At 37.1% G+C, this 20,582-nt stretch overlaps 1 protein-coding gene across 1 annotated transcript in view; it reads left to right on the forward strand.

Moving 5' to 3' along the window:
• The window catches only part of CTNNAL1 (catenin alpha like 1), a 56,990-nt gene that overhangs the window by 32,250 nt on the left and 4,158 nt on the right, over positions 1 to 20,582 (forward strand). Inside the window, exons 9-15 of the mRNA XM_012554386.2 lie at positions 1,379 to 1,537; positions 3,612 to 3,704; positions 4,316 to 4,466; positions 13,263 to 13,300; positions 17,443 to 17,493; positions 17,587 to 17,741; positions 20,289 to 20,337. Coding sequence (XP_012409840.1) covers positions 1,379 to 1,537; positions 3,612 to 3,704; positions 4,316 to 4,466; positions 13,263 to 13,300; positions 17,443 to 17,493; positions 17,587 to 17,741; positions 20,289 to 20,337 — 696 coding nt within the window. The remainder of the gene's footprint in view (positions 1 to 1,378; positions 1,538 to 3,611; positions 3,705 to 4,315; positions 4,467 to 13,262; positions 13,301 to 17,442; positions 17,494 to 17,586; positions 17,742 to 20,288; positions 20,338 to 20,582) is intronic.

Here is a 20,582-nt window from a genome sequence, read left to right on the forward strand (position 1 = left end):
CTATTGTTAATTTTGTAGAAAGTCCTGCCAGTTTTTAATTTGAATTGACACTGGACTACTTCCAGGAAAAAAAAAAAATTATTCAAATAGGCATAATTCAAAGTCATATTTTTTTAGGGCAATGTTATTAAAAATTATTTATTTCTGGAGTACTCTAAAATAACCTGTCACATCATTTAAAAAAGAAAAGAAAAAGACAGGATAAGGAGAAGAAAAGAATGTGTTAATAGTGCCCAACGATGTCCAGTGTGGGTGAGCCGTGCTTAAAAACCATTCCACCCAAGTCAAATAAACTTCGGGGTTTTTGTTATTCTTCTATCTATTGTTTCTACTGGGACCCAATTTGTTCATAATATTAATTTTTTTTCCTTCAGAGAGTAAAGTTCTGGGTAGCAACTATAAATAGACTGTAACACCCCTGAGGGAAGGCACTGTGTTCTCTTTGCCATGCATGTCCGGCATGTAGCACAGTGCCTGCCATGATGTAGGTATTTAATAAAATTTTGTTACATAGCTAACTGACTGAATCTCATATTAATACTTTTTCAAAAGTCTGTTAGAAAACTTGAGAGAATGGAGAACCCAAGGTCGAGAATGGGAGAGTGTTGACATGTAGTGGGGTTGGCAACCAATGTCACAAAACAAACTGTGTATTAATCATTTAATGAGAAACTAATCTGCTCTGTAAACCTTCATCTGAAGCACAATAAAAAAAAAAAGAAAACTTTAAAGAAGAGAGGAAGTGGGGAAGCAGAACATTCTTACTGACTGTTGCCCTTATAAGATGGCTTTGGGCCCAACAGATGTTTAAAGCTTCCTGTCTCATGGATGTTTTAGTGGGTTCTTCAGAGTCTCTTTTGCTGGATGCCCCCTACTACAATTCCCATATCTCTTTGCCTCTTCCACCCCGATGATGAGCTGCCATTTCATTTTTCTCCCACTACTCTGAATACCATACTCTAACATTGTTCCATTCTTCACCAACTGTAAGAGCAGCAGAAGCATTCTTTTTTTTTTTTTTTAACTGAGAGAGAAGCTACGTGGCAAAGAACTGGTTGATCGGAGGATGAAAAGGGGACAAGGCTACTACTCTGCCCCTGGATGTCCAGTTCATTTTCTACGAACAGCAGTACTGCCAGCACCAGGGGATTCAAAGATGAATCTGTTATCACTCCTGCCCTTGGGAGAACTTACAGGCTCCCCAGTGCTACACAACTACTAGTATTACCACAGGCACCTTTATACTTTCTGCTCCACAGATCAAGTGGGACTGCTTCGAAGTTTCTGCTCTTTAGTTTCTAAAATGCTTATGAAGCGCTTGATCAAAAAAACCTTGTTTGTTTTCTTTCCTTCAATACCCTTTACCTCACATCTGCAGCTTCATAGAACAGCAGCACAACTGGCAGCAGATCTCTTGAAGCACAATGCTGATCATGTGGTTTTAAAAGCATTAAAACTTACTGGAGTAGAAGGGAATTTAGAAGCTTTGGCTGAATATGCCGGTAAACTCTCTGAGCAGAAAGAACAGCTCATTGAGGTGAGTAATAGGTTTGCTGGATAAAAAGTTATTATTTCATGACAACTATACTATCATAAAGAAATATTAACTTGAATATAACTTTTGGTTCTGATATGAGCATTTTTTCTTTCTCTTTTGGAACCTTAAAGGTATACATTATGTCTGTTCTGTTCTTACAGCTTTTGGCCTCTGAAACAAAACAGAACAAACAACTCTAGGACCCTCGAATGCACTTCTTAATCTTCGTTTTCTTATCCTCCCAAAGAGATTAGACCTTGGAGTTAGAGCAGTGGGGTACATTGCATGACTTGTTTCTGTTTGCATCAGAGTCTCAGCAGGAAAGAGATGGCACACTTAAATTAGGATGGCTTAAGGACTCAATAAAGCAGCTTTTTGCAAATGCACGGGCAGGGTGTGGGGGAACCATAGTGAGAGTACAGGAGTTGGGGCTAGTGATAGCAGAGCTGATGCCACCCTAGGCCCAAATTAACAGGATGAGTGAGTGGTTACTGAAACATGGAAGGGAGAGGTTCTTTCTGAGAGGACTGCCTTGAGAGGCAATGATTTTTGAACTAGACAGGGCACATAGGCACATAGACAGCCCAAGGTGATCCTGCAGAGAAGGAGCATAGGAATACTGTCCTTATCCCCACTGTTCTATTGCTGGAACTTCCCCTTGGCCAAATGCAGGTCAGCCTTCCAGCGCCAAAAGCAGGTTTGAGAAGTGTCTTAGTTATCTAGTGCCACCTGAACAGAAACACTACAGTTGGATGTCTCCAACAAAGAGAAATTTATTCTCTCACAGTCTAGTAAGCCAGAAGTCCAAATTTAGGGCATAAGCTCCAGGGGAAGGCTTTCTATCTCTGTCGACTCCGGAGAAAGGTCCTTGTCATCAATCTTCCCCTGGACTAGGAGCTTCTCAGTGCAGGGACCCTGAGTCCAAAGGACACACTCTGCTCCTGTCACTACTTTCTTGGTGGTATGAGGTTCCCCCATGCCTCTTAAGATTAGGTTTAAGAAAACCTAATCTTATAGATTGAGTCCTGCCTCATTAATATAACTGCTGTTAGTCCTACTTTATCAACATCATAGAGAAGGGAGTTATAACACACAGAAAAATCACATCAGATGACAAAATGGTGTACAGTCACACAATACTAGGAATCATGGACTACCCAAGTTGACACATATTTTTGGGGGGCACAGTGCAATCCATAACAAGAAGAGAGAGTGGATATAGAAGGTCAAAGAGAAGACATCCAGCACACTACTCCAACAAACCTCTCCTGTTTTGCTCAAATCTTTATTATGTGTTAATGGTGCTTCCCTAATTCAGGCATGCCACTTTCATAATAATTCCAATATGCCTTATTAATTAATATTCTAAGCCTTTTACCTATTGAAAATGTCAAACATCTGGCCCCCTCCCCCAAAATTGACTTAACCCCTGTATACCTTGTATGTATGAGGTGTGTCCTAGTCAACATGTATATAAATGCACAGATATGAATCATCTAGCTAACTTCATATTATCTGATATACTTTGCTAATGGAATCTCAAAGACTCATGGTTAGAAGGAACCTTGCAGACCAACTGGACTAGCTTTACTTCTTTACATAGCAGCCTGAAAACTGCTAGGGAGTATTCTTAAAATGACTGTAGCTGAACCTCCTTTATTTAATAGATTTGATGTTGCTGTGTTTGTAAGCCAAATATGACTATAGGATAACTCTGACATAGTTTAACTGTGAGACCCTGGGCAAGTCACTTCTCTCGGCCAAATTTCTTCATATATAAAATGTGTGGGTACTACTAGATCTTTTCAAACATTTCTTCTCATTCTAATATTCTGTGACCACCTTGCCATGATTGAGAAGTAGAAACAGTATGTTATACCCTATTTGTTCCTAGAGAATTTGTTGGTAGCCAGTATTGTCTATAATAATCTTCTCATAGTGTACAAATGTATTTTAAAGGGTTTTATAAATTATGTTTATAATTTTTAAATTTTCTTTATTAATAATAAAATGATGCTGTGTGTTGGGAAGAATGAGAATGTAAAAGTTGAACTATCCAAATGTTTTCTTGTAGACCTGCCGATTGTTGCGACATGTATCTGGGACAGAACCTCTTGAAATAACCTGTATACATGCAGAGGAGACGTTTCAGGTGACTGGCCAACAGGTAGGATCAACAGCAGATTGTACCTTCTATGTTATGTCTTGTCTGAGTGCCATGACAAATTGTGTGGAAGGAGAGTGTAAATGGTTCTGTATAACCAGAGGTCAAATCTACTGAGAGAAACAAAGATAACAGAATTTTCATTGGTTGTTTGCCAGAACATAGCTAACATTCCAGTGGATTATTGAATCATCTGCCAAAATGGAAATTGGCCCATTTAATTGATGCCCTAGTTTCTGTCTATTTTAAATGAAGCCCTTTATAATGAGAGTTGTTACAACACTTTTGGAAAGTAATTTATCATTATATAACAAGCCATAAAAATATTCACACATTTTGACCCAGTAATTCCTAAGGATGTAAAGAGATAATAATAATTATAAAAAGGGTGTTTATTGTAACATTTTATAATAAGATTCAGTGGAAGCAAAATAACTCCTAATTTAGGCAAATAATACATTAGGACTTTAAAATAATAATTATGATAACCAGAATTGGCAACGTGGAGTTCTTTGAGTTGATTTGAACAATGGCTCTACAGTACAATGCAGTCTCCAGTGTGATTCTGAGAGCTGTGATTTTGAAATTCACACTTGTGTACACTGTTTCTTTAGATAATTTCTGCTGCCGAAACACTGACATTACATCCATCTAGTAAAATTGCTAAAGAAAACCTCGATGTATTTTGTGAAGCTTGGGAATCTCAAATTAGTGACATGTCAACACTGCTAAGAGAAATCAGTGATGTGTTTGAAGGAAGACGAGGTGAGAAATTGTCCACATATTAAAATATAATTTTAATGTAACTCTGTTGATTTCTTAATGTCAAACCTCAGATGCAAAATGAATTATTTTGGGTTATTTTTACAGTAAAATATGTTTCACAGAAAAATGATGAAAATATTTCTCCTTTATTTTAGCATCTAAGCAGTAAAATTTGTTGTACAACAGTGTAGTAGATTTCTTTAAATTAATATTAACATTCTAGCTTTCCTATGGAAATGAAGCCTTTTTACATTTCTTTTAAATTGCTTTTTAGTTTTAGTACAAAAGCTGTTCTAAGATACAGTAATTCTCTGTTAACTTTAATTCTATTAACTTCATAATGAAATGAATGTAGCTATTTGATTTTTGAATTGCTTTCCTTCCACTTGGATGAAATCTCTTCCGTTGCTTACTACATAATCTTGGAATATTTCATGTGGTGGGTAAGTTCACTGGTATTTTACTCTTTATTTTAATATCAACTTGGAATTTGGTTTATTCTCCATTGTACAGCGTGTCCTGGTATTTATGTTTATGTGTTATATATTTTTCCCCTTGGAATGGCTTCTGTTAGTGTCAAAGCATGCTTGTTTGTTTTTGTTTTTAAATAAAGTGTCATATGAAGTCACAGTAACATCAAATTACATATTTATTTTTACTGAATATAAACTTTCATATTTAAAAAAATACCCATTTAGGATAAATATTGATATGCTTAAAAATCAGGGAATTATAGACTTTGTAGGTATAACATCATTTGTAAAGTATAATAAATATTTGCCATGCTTCCACATTTAAAGATTTCTGTAATAGCTGGCTGAATGGTATACCATGTTGATACTTTGATAAAATATTTGTAGTTATATGTATTTTTATATGGGGCAAGCTTCACATATTAAAGGGTAAAGTGATATAATTGATCCACATTTAAAGAAGAATGATCAGTTAGCTGTAGGAATTGTTTAGGAAATGAAGAGAAGTACCATGGTGTGATAAAAGGACACCTGGCTGGGGCCAGGCAGAGCATTGTTATCAAGACACAGCTCTTTCTCTAGCTTGTCTTGGACAAGCACATCCTCTCCCTGGGCCTGAGTGTTCTCATCTCAGTGATGAAAGAATTGGGCTGTGTGATCTCAGAAGCCGTTGCCAGCTCTGAAAGTCTTTAGCGAACACTACCTGAAGTCAGTATACCTTTGAGCTCTAGGCACGGGGAGACCCCTAAGCGTGTCTCGGTGCTGCCCGTCTCTCTTCAAAGGCCAGAAGAAAATTGTCTCCTAGCTTTGTTATTAGGTGTCATCAGCCCATCAAAGTATGAGGCTGGGGAGAGTGCCAGAGAATGGCCCTCTAATTTTCCAGGGTGAAATCTGACTTTGGGCACTTGCAAAAGTATTCCATGTACACAGTGGAAAGCCCTACTAAATAGCTACAGCTGTTTCAACAACAGTGTGGCCCGAACCTGGCCAGCCAGGTCTCGCCTTTACCAGAGCAGCATTCAATTCAGTACAGGTTTCTCTCATATTCTTTTCCAGTGCTGGTTAAGCCTTTGTTTTCGTTCATGAAAACTTGGGGGATGGCCAAGTTATCATCACTTATATTCTTTCTGTGTCCTTGAGCTAGCGAGTTCACCATCATGTGCAACTGGAATGGAACCTGAATTCCTGTTTGTTCTAGTTTGTCTCTGACCAAGGGCCTGAGTCTTTGTCTTTGTATCTGGGATTCTTGTGGTTTCTAAACCAAGCTGTTGTACCAGAATTTTGAGCTAACTTTTTGCCTTTCTTTTATTTCTACAAAAAAGAGGACTTACAAGAGTTTTATTTATTTTTTCCCCCCTCAAGGAAGGTAACAGTCATTTAACAGTTATTCCTGGGCCAAGAACTGAATAGGAGATAGCATTAAGAAGTTGATAAGCTTAAGAAGATTGTTTTTGTTCTGAAAAAAAAAACAAAAAACAAAAACCAAACCCCTTGCTGTCGAGTCGACTCCAACTCATGGCAACTCCTTGTGTTACAGAGTAGAACTGCTCCACAGGGTTTCAGTGACTGTAATCTTTACAGAAGCAGATCACCAGGCCTTTCTTCCTTGGCACTGCTCAGTGGGTTCAAATGGCCAACTTCTAGATTAGTAGCCAATCACAAACCACGTGTGCCACTCAAGACCCTTTTTGTTCTATAAATACAAGTAAATTTCTTTCTAAAAACAAGGGGGGAAGGTTCCACTTTCCACACAAATGTTAGCTGCCGTCATCATCACCATTATTCCCACCACTACCATACAGTAAAGCTAAACAGACTGTGAGAAAACATTAAGTCCAGTTTTCTCCCCTTAATCTCAGTGTCTCTCATATCTCCTAATGCCTCTCTCACTGTCTCCTTTCCTCAGTGAAGGTATTGGGACTGGCCCTTCTGGCCCCACAGTGGAAGATCTGACCTGTGACCAGTAGAAGAGAGTCTGCCCCTGCTTCTCTGTATAAATGAAACTCTTCCCTTCTCCAGTGGGGAAATGACCCCGTATGAAAGACTTCTCCCACTGAACAGCTAATGCAACGTTAAGTCAGTACTCCCTTTTTTCTGCCTTTCTCCCAACAAAGGAGGCCTCTTTAAAAAACATCTAAGGAGATTCAGGGAAAAACAAAAATCACAGACTACTAGGGTCTGTATGGGTAATATTGTAAAAATGATTGTTTAATGCATATGGCTGTAATAATACAACCATAAAAATAGCTACCATCAATTGAGAATTTACTGTGTACCAGGTACTAAGTGCTGAATGTGCATTCTCACTTAATCCTCTCAATATCCCTATGAGGCAGCTATTAGTTCCACATTTTACTTTTAGTTAAACGGAGGCTCGGAGAAGTTAATTTGCCCAGGGTCCTACAGTGAGTAAACTACAGAGAGCTGGGATTCTAACCGAGGTCTGACTGGTGCCACACTATTACTCAAGCAGCTAGTCCCACTCCAGAGTGAAGTCTTACCAGCCCTGAAGTGTTCTAATGAGAACACTGTCAAAAGTACTTACTGCTGCAGCTCTGAGTTCTGCTTTTATTCCCTCCCAAAGCCATTCCAGAAGTAACTGGGAGATCCCAATCTCAGGCAATTCAGAAGATCCAAAGCAAGGAACAAGCAATTGGGGGCCAGGAGAATGGCTTCTTGTTTAGGTCCACCACTTACTAGCTGAGGATGGGACAGGCTAAATTACAGAAGAGATAATTGGGAATAATAATTAGTGATGCAGGCCTGGGCACATTACCTGGCCCCTTCAGTTTCAGTTGCTTTGTCTCAATGGACATAACTGAAATAATCTGTCATATTGCTTAGAATATAATAAGTGATAGCAGATGTTTCATGTTTTTTTTTTTTTTAACAGTTATGTGACATTGAGCAAATCCTTTAATCTCTAGCCATCAATTTCCCATCTTTAAAACAACGAAGTTTGACTAGATCAGAGTGCCACCAGTCCTCATTCTTGCTCTATGACGAATATTGCTAACTGATTGTGATATTTTTTGCACTGCATTCACCCATGGCCTCCCAGTCTTTCTCAGCACAGGGCTCAAGCAGCCTCTATGGATAGGCCAGAATTGAAATGGAAGAAGAAGCCTATACTTATTTTTGGACTAGATGGTCACTATGGTTTCTTTCAGTTTCAAATTGGATGTTACATAAATGATCTCTTCTTTAGGTTTAGGTAACCTAGCCTCAAAAAGTTCTATGAGTCAGAATCGACTTGATGGCAGCACGTTTGGTTTGGTTTGAACTTCCTTAGGGCTGAAACTCCACCTTAGGTCGAGGAACCCCACTGCCCTCAATCAGTTGTTTAACTAGTAAAGTATCTCACTGTTCAGAAGGGCATCCCTATGTGTAGTTAATTGAGATATTGCTGTTCGATCTGGTGCACTGCCCTTCTTCATCCTGATTTGCATCATGAAGTACATGAACATAGCTTTTTCTACAAAGAAGTCCAACCCTGGGTTCATCATTATTGACTGGACTGAGTCCAGTGTACATGTTCTTGCTGCTGTTCTCTAGGGTGGTTATGACAGACCTGCCCATTACCTTGCACCTGCCAACTACTTTCCATACAAAGGACAGAGTGTATTCTTCAGAGCCCGATTCTCTTTGCTACCATTATAACTCATGTTATAACTATTATTGAAAAGCCATTGCTGTATTCTAGCCTCCTTAGTTCTATTCTGCACATCTTGACTATTGTGACTGAGAAAATTATCAGACATGTTTGCAAGTATCACTTAAACAACCACTTAAGTGCCCATTAGGAGGCCAACACCATGCTCGGCAATGAGAGGGAGCTTTTAGTGTTCTCATACTTTGAAGTCAGGATCTGAGAGTGAGGTCATTGTCTCTCAAATTTCACAACAGGGCCTCCTGGGATTGTATCAAGAACTCAGAAATCAATACTTGTCTTCCTGCCTTTCTGCTGTTATCCCATTCTACCTTCTCACCCAAGCCTCCAGGGAGGCCATGGTCTTGGTATTAGAGGGAACCAGATTAAAAAAAACAAAAAACAGTTCCCTTAGTAATGAACATGTGCCAGCATTTAGAATTTGAGATTATTTTAGACAAATAAATGTGAAAAAGAACCCTTCTCTCATAGCTTGTAGACTATCCTTTCTTTAAGGAAGCTGAATTTCCCTTGTTCTGTTTGAACCATTGTAGAGTTAATATGCCTGAGTTTCAGTTTATAGGGATGTACCTCTGACTAAATTATGTAGGTCAATTGCTGGTCTTGGATAGCATAGTTTCCAAACCACTCTCTTTTTAAATCGGGCCTCCTGCAGAAACCTCATTTGGTTTTTAGTTCTGTAACTACTCTTCTCATATTTCTGATGGCCCTGATTGATAGCCCTGCACCTATTTTATCAATTGGCAGATTGGATGGGTGAGGTAGAGTTCACTGAAATGGGGAGAACAGGGAGAAGGACATGTTTGTAGACAAAGATGAGCTTATCTGGGGGACATATGAGTCTGGAACAACAGAGTGATTCATCCAAACAGGAAGTGATGGCCTACACTACGGCAAATATAGTGGAAATGGAAATAAGAGGACTTGTCTAAGAATTTTTAAAGTAATATTGGTAGGATTTGGTGATTAATTGAATGTAGAGGTGAGGTAAAGGGAGAAGTTTGAGGGTAATAATTGGGTTTGGATTAGAATATATCAGTCCTACTCCTGGGTTTAGCTAAAAATCTGCATATCCTTTAATGGTTTGGATTCATTTTAAGTTGGTCTGGGGACATGAATTCTTTTCTGATTGATCGTGTCATACAGAGGCCCGTCTAGAACCACAACAGCTAATTATTAGAACTTCTAATAGGAAATAAACAGAGGTATTGGCGGTTCAGTGGTAGAATTCTTGCCTTCCATGCAGGAGACCTGGGTTTGATTCCCAGCCAATGCACCTCATGCGCAGCTACCACCCATCTGTCTGGAGGCTTACTTGTTACTATGATATTGAACAGGTTTCAGCGGAGCTTCCACACTAGGACAGGCTAGAAAGAAAGGCCTAGTGATCTACTTCTGAAAATCAGCCGATGAAAACCTCTGGATCACAAGGGTTCGATCTGCAACCAATCATGGGGATGTCTGACTGGGCAACATTTCATTCAGTTGTGCATGGGGTCGCCATGAGTCAGGGATTGACTCAACAGCAGCTGACAATAGGGAATGATGTAGTACATCTTCAGTGAAATACCAAAGCTTTATTCTTTCGTAGAGTTGCAGAAAGACTCCAGATTTTAAGAATGAGAACAGCATTTCTCATTTAGGTTTTCATAAGAAGTCATTTTGGTAGCCTTATAAGATGAGAGGAGCCCTGGTGGTGCAGTGGTTAAGAACTACAGTGAGTTACAGCTGCTAATCAAGAGGTCAGCAGTTCAAATCCACCAGTCACTCCTTGGAAACCCTATGGGGCAGTTCTACTCTGTCCTATAGGGTCGCTATAACTTGGAATCAACTCGATGGCAACTTTTTTTTTTTTTTTTTCCTTTATAAGATGAGAGGGCTTTTTGAACTTAATTTTGGGAACTTATCTGGAGATATAAACTCAGAAGTAAAGATGGCACAGTTGTGGTGTTGACTAATAAAGGATTTAGGGAATATTAAACCTATATGATTCCCTGTGAGGACAGTGCTCTGAAAATAATTCTCTATATCAAGTATCTGTACCAAATATATTTCCCCAAGGAGTTCTGTTTTTCCAATTACTTCTAATATTTGTAACATGTTTTCATCAGGTAAATTATTTGTTTATGCTATTTCTTTAATTTGATATAATAGCTAAATACAATTGAGTCAATGCATGCTTGGTTTTTGTGCAGTCAATAATTAAAATTATATGGAAAAAACAACTGTAAAATTAATTATAAAATAATTCAGATGTCTGCCACAATTGAAAAAAAGAAGAAAAGATCTAAGTAGAGGAGGAAAAGCTATTATTTATAGGAAGATAGTTTAAATCAGTGGTCCCCAAACTTTTTTGATTATGTACCAAATCAAAAATGTTTGGGAAATCCTCACCCTCTCCAAAATAATTCAGATTCATCATTAGTATTGTCTTCCCTTTTTTGGAGCCCTAGTGGCACAGTGGTTAAGAGCTCAGCTGCTAACCAAAAGGTCAGCAGTTCGAATCCATCAGCTGCTCCTTGGAAAGCCTATGGGGTAGTTGTACTCTGGCCTATAGAGTCACTATGAGTCAGAATCCACTTGATGGCAACAGGTTTTTTTTGTTTTTTTTTTCCCTTTTTTGTGTTATAATCAGATGGTTTGATTTCTGATGGAATTGGGGGGAAGTGGGATACCCTTGCTTGTATAGCATTCAGTGGCAGCCTATCTGAAGAATGATAATTTTTGCATTTATTCCCAAATTTGTATGAGCCGTTCTGAGTCTAACAGAAGGACGAGAGTAGGGAGCAAGACACAGTACCTGTAAGAGGACCACAGGGACTGGAACTGCCAAGTGATAAGTAATTGGTGGGTGGAATTGGTAGTAAACCAGACTATACAAAATCTCACTTTTCATTGTATCTGTTTCTCCCTACTTTCTGATTTCCTCAACTAAGATGTATTGTAACAGTTGGCTTTTTTTCCCCCTGTGGAGAGTACACGTGCACATCTCAGGGTCATGGGTACTCTGGAGGAGCACAAGGTCAGATAATACAAGAATGATTCACCTAAGCTAATTATACATAAGCAATGATTATGCCCTCTTTTATAGCTTAGTAAGACTACTTTTAAGGATATTATAGACAGGATTTGAATTAAGATAGAAGATGAATTCAGAGAATCTCAGTGATCTGAAAACCATATTCTGTTATCTTCTTAGGCACAGAAGATACATTTTACATCAGGGCTAAGAACAAGTCAGGAAATAACATATTCCTCTTTAAGTCTCTTCCCTGTCCCCCAATTCTGCTATCAGAAAACCATTAATAAAATTCCCTTACAATTCTGACATTACAAAGAAATGATTTGAATCAGAAAACTGTTACCAAGTACCATTAGCTGACCCTTAGCAACAGTTCCTCTTCCAGATTAGCACTGTCTGTCCAATAGTGCTGTCCAGCATTACGGGAGCCACACGTTACTTAAAATGTTCTGGTAGCCACATGAAAAAAGCAGGTGAAATTCATTCGAATAATATTTTTTATTTAACCCAATATATTAAAAATATTATTGTTATAATATGTAATCAATATATAAAAGTTATTAATGAGATATTTTACATTCTTTTTTCTTTGTACTAAGTTTTAAAAATCCTGAACATATTTACACTTATAGCACATCTCAATTCACACTAGCCTAATTCAGACTAAATTCCACAATTTCAATTGCTCAGTAGTCACATATAGCCAGTGGGTTCCATACTTAACAGCACAGTTCTAGATGAGATTTTAAATATGTTATGAACAGATTCACTCTGTTCATGTAATAGTCATTCTGTAAGAAAGAGTGCTCTTACATTATATTTATTTTTATTAAGTTGAACTATATGAAATTGTTGTTTTTGTATTTCAAAATGGTTAAATATCAGCAATTTCATGTGGTTCAACCTAATATAGCTGAACATACTTCCTTTCCTTATTATCAAGAAACAATTACTTTTCAAATCTTATTTTGAATTCCTACCCTAGATATCACAAAGTAGCTTTATAAAATCTATCATCCATTGTAACCTGACTTCATGTACCATCTGGAAGCTGGAAAGATAAAGTGGGCATTACACATCTCCTTCCTTTCCTTGGTTATTGAGCTTCCTGCTGTGTGTTAATTCACAGCCAAGAGACTGGTTATTTGCTTTATTTCATCTCCTTATCTTCTACACTGGGGTTATTCTCTCCCTGTCTGGGAGAATGCATTATGAGGTTAGTTGTAAATGATTTGGACTGGTACTTGCAGAAAAGGAAGGAAGTGCTGATACTGACATTGATGAAAGAGGAATCAGGTTTCATTAGAGCCAGGGAGCTGTAAAAGGAATTCACTGTGAATGAAGTTGGAAGTAATGGAAGTAGACGCCAGTGAGACAGTTTGCCTTTCTGCCTTCATATCTGGGGGAGGCAGAGATTAGCCAGCATATGTGCCTCAGAGATGCGACTCAGTGCATTTTCATGTTCATCAATCGAATCATAATTTTATTTCTGAATAACATGTAATTAAGACTGAGTTATCAAAATGAATGTATTAGTAACATTTGTGTTTAATAATATTTTTTAAAGTTAAATGTAAATAGTAGAAAATATACTAAGAAAAATTTTTTGAAGTTATATGTGTTATTTGTAGGAGAGAAGTATGGCTACCTTTCACTTCCAAAGCCAATGGTAAGTAAAAGAGTTTTATACATTTCAGAATTCAAATTATGCTATTACCTGCCTATTGCTAGTCCCCCTTCCCCCCTCAAAAAAATTGACGTTATGGAACAAAGTTAGGATATTAAATATTGACTAATGAGAATCTAGTTATTTGCAGTAGCAATCTAGATATAGCCCATACTCTGGTTGTTTGTGTTGGGTTTAGGGGATACAGGAAGTAGGACAGACTTTGTGATTAATAAGAAGCCATAACCTGAGGTCAGAGTCTTTTTGTACTTCCTCTCTTGGGTCTAATTCATAAGGTCATGCTGGAACTATGTTCTCAAACTAAAAACTTTCCTAATGCTTTATACATAAGATGAAAGTATGCCATATATTTGGAGAAGAGATACAATGTGATATATTAGCTGGGCACTGGTCCTAGGATCCCTCTTGAGAATAAAAATTCCTACCTTCTGGATCATAGCATTATGACATCAGTCATGTTACCCAGATGACATTTTGATGACCTTAGTAATTCGTTTGTAGAGATCATTTTATAGTTTTGACTACAGTGCAGGATATGGAAATCAGAGATTATAGTTAAAAAAAAAAAAAAAAAGTCTATTATCAAGAAGGACCATTCTTCTAAAACCACTAAGTATCCCAACAACTACTTTCAGAAGTCGAGGGAAAACAACCGACTGTGTATAAACAGCTTCTGAGCAGGAAGTAATCTTGACAACATGAGAAAATTAAAGACTTGTAAATTATATCAAGTATAAAATTATACCTGTTTCCCCAACCACAAAGAAAGGGGTGCTTTGATGGCTCACAGTATTTATAACAGGTCAGACTTTTTGGGTGAGAAGGATAAAAATCATTCATTTATTCATCAAATATTTATTGAGCACCGACTATTTACCAGGCACAATGCTAGGCAGAAGAGCCCTGGTGACGCAGTGGTTAAGCACTTGGCTGCAAACTGAAAGATCGGCACTTCGAACCTACCAGTCACTCTGTGAGAGAAAGATGTGGCAGTCTTTTCCGTAAAGATTTACAGCCATGGAAACCCTATGGAGCAGTTTTACTCTGTCTTATCGGGTAGCTATGAGTTGGAATTGACTCGACAGGTTTAGTTTTTGGTTTTTGGTATGCTAGGCACAAGCAGCCCTGATGGCACACTAGTTAAGTGCTCGGTTGCTAACCAAAAGGTTGGTGGTTCAATCTCACCACCCACTCCACAGGCAAAAAGATTTGGCAGTCTGCTTCCATAAAGATTACAGCCTTGGAAACCCTGTGGAGAAATTCTACTCTGTCCTATATGATCACTATAAGTTGGAATCAACTCAGTGGCAGTAGGTATGCTAGGTACTGGTGAAATATGAAAAAGACACTAAAATGTAAATTGCACAGGTAGGGATTTTTTTGATGTTTATTCACAGTGGTATTCCTATCACCTTGAACTGTACTGGCATAGTTTGGCACTCAGAAAACAATTTGCTGAATGAGTGAAAAAGATAAGCATGTTTCTTGCCACTATGAAGCTTACAGTTTAATCCAGCACTGTCAAATAGAAATATAATGCAAGCCACATAAGTAATTTAAAAATTTCTAGTAGCCGTATTAAAAAAATAAAAACAGGTGAAATTAATTTCAATAATATATTTTATTCAATTCAATATATTATCATTTCAACATGTAATCAACATAAAATTATTGAGATATTTTACATTCTTTTTTCCATACTAAATATTCAAAATCTGGTGAGTATTTTACATTTATAGCACAACTCAGTTGAGACTAGCCACATTTCAAGTGCTCAATAGCCATGTGTGCCTAATGGCTACCATATAGTACAGGTTTAAACTCTTAAAAAATAAAAGTGAAGACAGAGGGGAGAAAAATTATTGAAGATTACTAATGGTAACAGAGCAGATGGTGAGTATCAAAAGAAAGAACTGGCAATGAAGAGATAGAAAATAAAATGGTGAAGTCTGGCAATGTAGAAATCACAGGCAGAATGACTGATGGTGGAGGGGAAGAACAAATTATTACAAAAGGGCATATACACCTACTCCTCACTTATTGGCTGTCTTATTATCCGACATTTCACATTCACGACAATAGTAAAAATCTATTGACTATTTTGCACATTAATGACTATGTATTACAGTAATGAATGCTGAGGCGCCAGGCAAGAGTAACGCTGGCTGTGAGGGTTATGCGTCAACTTGGTTGGGCCATGATTCTCAGTGGTTTGGCAGTTATATCATGACGTAATTTGGCAGTTATGTAATGATGTAGTCATCCTCCATTTTGTGATGTGATGTAGTCATCCTTCATTTTTGCATAATGCCGATTGTTACATAAAAACTTAGTCTTTGGAACCTAAGTATGTCGATAAATGAGGAGTAGGTGTAATTAGCTATTTAGTGCTTACTTTTTGAAGAGCGAATGACATGTCATACTGAATTACAGCATTAGAAAATTGGATGTAGCTGGTGAAAAAGCAATGATAACACTGCAAAATAATTTCATAGCTTTTTTAGAAAATAATTTCTATGCCTTAAGCTATCCTCTGAACAATTTGACAGTATAGATAAAAATTTGTCAATTTTTGGCATTTTAGGCCAACTTAACCCTACCAGATGGTATTATAGCTAGTATTCCACTGGGGCTAATCAAATAAGCATAGATTGACTGTTCTTGCAAGTGCTATAACTTTAGGCTACCGCAAAATACATTTTTTTGGAGAAAAGACATCACCATAGAGCTTTTACTAGGTTGAATGGAGCAAAGATTTTAGTAAAAAAATCATTTCAGAATCATGAATCATTTCCTTAGCTGAAGATAGCATAGCTGATTATATTATTTGAAAATTGTATCTCTCCTTCTTAGGAAGTAAAGCTGGAGTCTGGTGCTATTTATATTTAGAGGCTTGAAATGTTTTGCTTTACATCACAACTGATGCATCTGACTGTACTGTAAAATAGTGTCCACTAGATGGCAAGCTTGGTTACATTATTAAGGTGGCTTATTTACCTTTTCAGGCGATCTTTTAGGTTCCAAATTGGAATCGACTCGACGGCAATGGGTTTTTTTACACACTTTAATAATAATAATTTGTAAAAGAATATAAATAATGAAAACACAACTAAATTGAAAAGAATAAAGTGAAGTATAAAATTCTAAATAAAATAAAACACTAAAAACCCTGAGGGTAGTCTTAACTTTCTTAAATGCTTTATTGTCTTTTAGTCTACTAGGCCAAGGAAGAAGATAAAGATGAGGTGATTATAGGGGAGGAGTCAGTCAGAGATCACTGATCATTTCATTTATTTTCTAATGAACACAGAGGCAGCTTATACTGAGGAGGTGTATGTGTGTGCGTTCTAGTTTTGCTATGTTTATTTTCTGTCCTTAACGTCTTCTATTTCTTCTATAGTTAATATTGTTAGAAGATCTCAAAAGGGTTATGTTAAATGAGCCAATCTAAGCTCTGTGGGATAGGAAAAGAAGGGAGAAGTTGAGGGTATTGTGTTCTGCAGTGAAACTGGAACAGACTAGCTAGTCAGAAAAAAAGAAGTCCTGGTAATAATAAGGGAAACAAAAAACTGAGATATACAAAAGTATTGGTGATGATCTGTTTCTAAGCTAAATGGGCACGTGAGTGTTTTATTATAATTTATACTTTGTGTGGAGGAGCCCTGGCAGTGCACTGGTTAAGCATTTGGCTGCTAACTGAAAGGTCGGTGGTTCAAATCCACCAGCTGCTCCATAGGAGAAAGATGTGGCAGTTTGCTTCCTTAAAGATTCCAAAAACCTATTTCCATAAAATCGATTCTGACTCATAGTGACCCTATAGGACAGAGCAGAACTGCCCCACAGGGTTTCCAAAGCTGTAATCGTTAAACAAGGGGGCACTACTACAGAAGACATTGGCCTGTTTTTCCTGGCCCTGGGTTTCAAAGCAACTACCTGTTCAAAGCTAAACTTGCATATTAGCAGAGAGTATTTATAATTGGTTATTTAATTTAAACTGCTTAATAGAGTTTAACTATACTAAATATGTTTAAAGTTTTATTACAGATACTTCCTATTACTATTATATTTCCTCATAATTAAATGTACTGCTTTTTAAGGTATCTTAATCTTTTTTATTATCACAGAAGAATAATGCTAATCTGAAATCATTAAAGCCAGACAAACCTGACTCTGAGGTAAGGCTTTTTCCTTTGTAATAATCTTATATCTAATATTCCTTTTAAATCAATAATGACAAAGTTATTATAATTAAAATGTATGCTTTATAGGAGCAAGCCAAGATAGCAAAGCTTGGACTTAAACTGGGTTTGCTCACCTCCGATGCAGACTGTGAAATTGAGAAGTGGGAAGATCAGGAGAATGAGATTGTTCGGTATGGACGGAACATGTCCACTATGGCCTATTCTCTATATGTATTTACTAGGTAAATATAGTTACATCTTGATCTTTTTTTAGTCAGTATAATATCGAGTGTAAAGAAAAAGTGCCACGTTAAATGACTGATAGGTTAAAGTATCAAATACATGGTAAAAAGACTAAAAGTGGTTTTTATGACAATGATTTGTGTTAGATTACTAACTTAAGGTTGGTGGTTCAAATGACAATTATGTAATGAATGAAACACGAAGACATTTAATTAGGATTTAGATTTAGAAGGGATTCTCTTCTAGGTTTGTGCCTATTCTTCCCATCAGTTTGAAATAATTTTGAATTCTGCTTTTTGCCATCCTGTATTTCAGTTGTCTCTCCCAGCCAGCATCAGTAAATTTAGAAAACATGCCTTTTACATCTTTATACAAGTGACTGATTAAACACAGATAAAAGAATAGAGCTATGGGGCCTACCACTGGAGACCTCAGTAGGGTGCCAAGTCTCCATGAATCAGCATTCATTATGTAGCAGAGAATTTTCCTAACTTTATTATTACCTGACCTACATTCTCCATCTTGTCCATATTACAAGACTCTTGATGACATGCCTTGTCAATGCTGATCACATGCCAGTCTTCCATTACAGTAGTCTATACATATGGTATAATAATTCCACTTGGCTAAACATTTGTTATCTGCTCAATAATCTAAAGTTTTCTCAAGGAGTGACTTCAAACTATTTACTCATTTTCTGAAATCTAACTTTTTCAATCTTGGAAACCTGGAAAATATTTCATATCCTCAGTTTTCTGCCCCTTCTCCTACTCATTGTGGTTTTGAAAAGATTATCAGCAGCATGTCACGCCTGCAAGTTGTTTCAGTGTTCTGCAGTGTAATCCATTTTGGTCTAGAGATTTAAACACACTTAAAGTAGTTGGGATCTCTACAAATGTCGTGGGCTTTGGGGCTCACTAAACAGCACCCCTTTTCTACCTAAGTTCTGAACAAATTGAAAAATAAGCAAAAGAACAAGGGGTATGGGGGTCAGGAACATTTGTAATTGATAAAGCTGATACTGGAGAATGTAGATTGTATCCACGGACAAATACCTAGAAGTTTTATGTTACCCATTGGGGTGGAATCTGTCTCTATAAAATATCTGGAAGAGCAAGTATCTCCCAAAGGCAGCTTTATCTCCCAGAGAAAAAGGAGAAAAGAAAGGGCTACCATGTCCAGTTTATTTTTACAAAGTCACCAAAAAGTCTGAAAAGGTAAGTGTCAACCTTCTCTGGGGTGGAGTAAGTGAGGAGAAAAGAGAAGCAAGGGTGTTTTGCTAGTGGAGATTCTTTCAAATGGAAGGAAGATGAGGAGTGGGGGAGAAGCATTCCCCAACTAAAAGCCTTCATTTCTCTCTTGATTATGTCTTCTACCTTTTCTAGATAGACAATTCTTAAGGGAAAAGGCAGAAATTATGTTCAAGTCTCATAGTTATTAAGAGGCAGAGTTTGTTGCTACCAGATTCCAGATCTTCTGATTCATGCCTATTCTATTGCTTTTTTTCCTTTTTAAAAATTTGCTCTTCTTAATGCATCTGTTGCTGTTTGTTGTAATTTACTTTTCATTTGTAGAGTTCTTAATTCTTCTTGGTCATTTTCAATGTGACAGTACTCAGTCTTCTGTTGAGAGTAGTAGCACAAGTAGTATTATGATTGTTTAAAGATTCAGAATTGAAGCTTAAATGACATGCCCCATCAAAGTTAGACAACTGAGTTCTCACCAGAGTTGAAATTAGAATTGCGTTGTTGCGTGCTGTCATGTCAGTGCCAACTCATAGCAACCTATAGGATAGAGTATAACTGCCCCATAGATTTCCAAGGCTGTAAATCTTTACAGGAGACTGCAACATCTTTCTCCCACGGAGCAGCTGGTGGGTTCAAACTGCTGACCTTTCTGTTAGCAGCCAAGTGCTTAACCACTGTGCCATCAGGGCTGCTTTTGAAATTAGAACTAGAAATGAGCATTTCCTGACTTTTGGTTGATCCTCTTTCCATTATATAACAAAGTCCTTTTGATTAAGGAATATTATAAAATCTTATGTATTTAATTTATGAAGCATAATGAAAAGGTTAAAAAGGACAAGTAAAACTTAAGTATAACTCATCAGTTTAAAAATTTCTGTGTATTATAAAATTAACATGTTTACTTGAACTAAAAAAGGTACCCTAAGAGTAATAAATATTAAAGTCGCTTTAAAAATAAAATCCCTATTCAATATTATTAGTCTATTCAATATGATTGTTGTTGTTGTGAGGTACCGTCGAGTCGGTTCCAACTCATAGCGACCCTATAGGACAGACTGGAACTGCCCCGTAGGGTTTCCAAGGAGCAGCTAGTGGATTTGAACTGCCAACCTTTTGGTTAGCAGCCGAACTCTTAACCACTGTGCCACCAGGGCACCATTCAATATGATTAGTCTATTTGATATTATCCCTCAAAATTTTGGATCTTTTAATACAGCAAGTGCCCTAAAACTTTAATATTATAAAACCAATTTCCAGTCAATAACTTTCTTATCTTTTTAATTATTCATTTTATTTCAGAGGAGAGGGGTCACTGAAAACTTCCCAGGATTTAATTCATCAATTAGAGGTAGGAAAGTATAAAAGATATGTTATCTGTTAATAGGATATTTTCATCTATTTGGGAAAACTTTTGAACTACTGATTGTCAAAAAATCATGTTCACAGTACTGGGGGTTAGATCTTCAACATATCTTTTTGGGGAACACAATTCAATCCATAACACCTGGTATCTCTCATGCCAAAATATTCTGCATACCATGTTAAAATAATCTTTTTAAAGATTCCTGTCTTACCTGTCCAACCTTATTTTTC

Source organism: Trichechus manatus, unplaced genomic scaffold, assembly GCF_000243295.1.
Source record: "Trichechus manatus latirostris isolate Lorelei unplaced genomic scaffold, TriManLat1.0 scaffold00016, whole genome shotgun sequence".
NCBI classification, from domain to species: domain Eukaryota; kingdom Metazoa; phylum Chordata; class Mammalia; order Sirenia; family Trichechidae; genus Trichechus; species Trichechus manatus.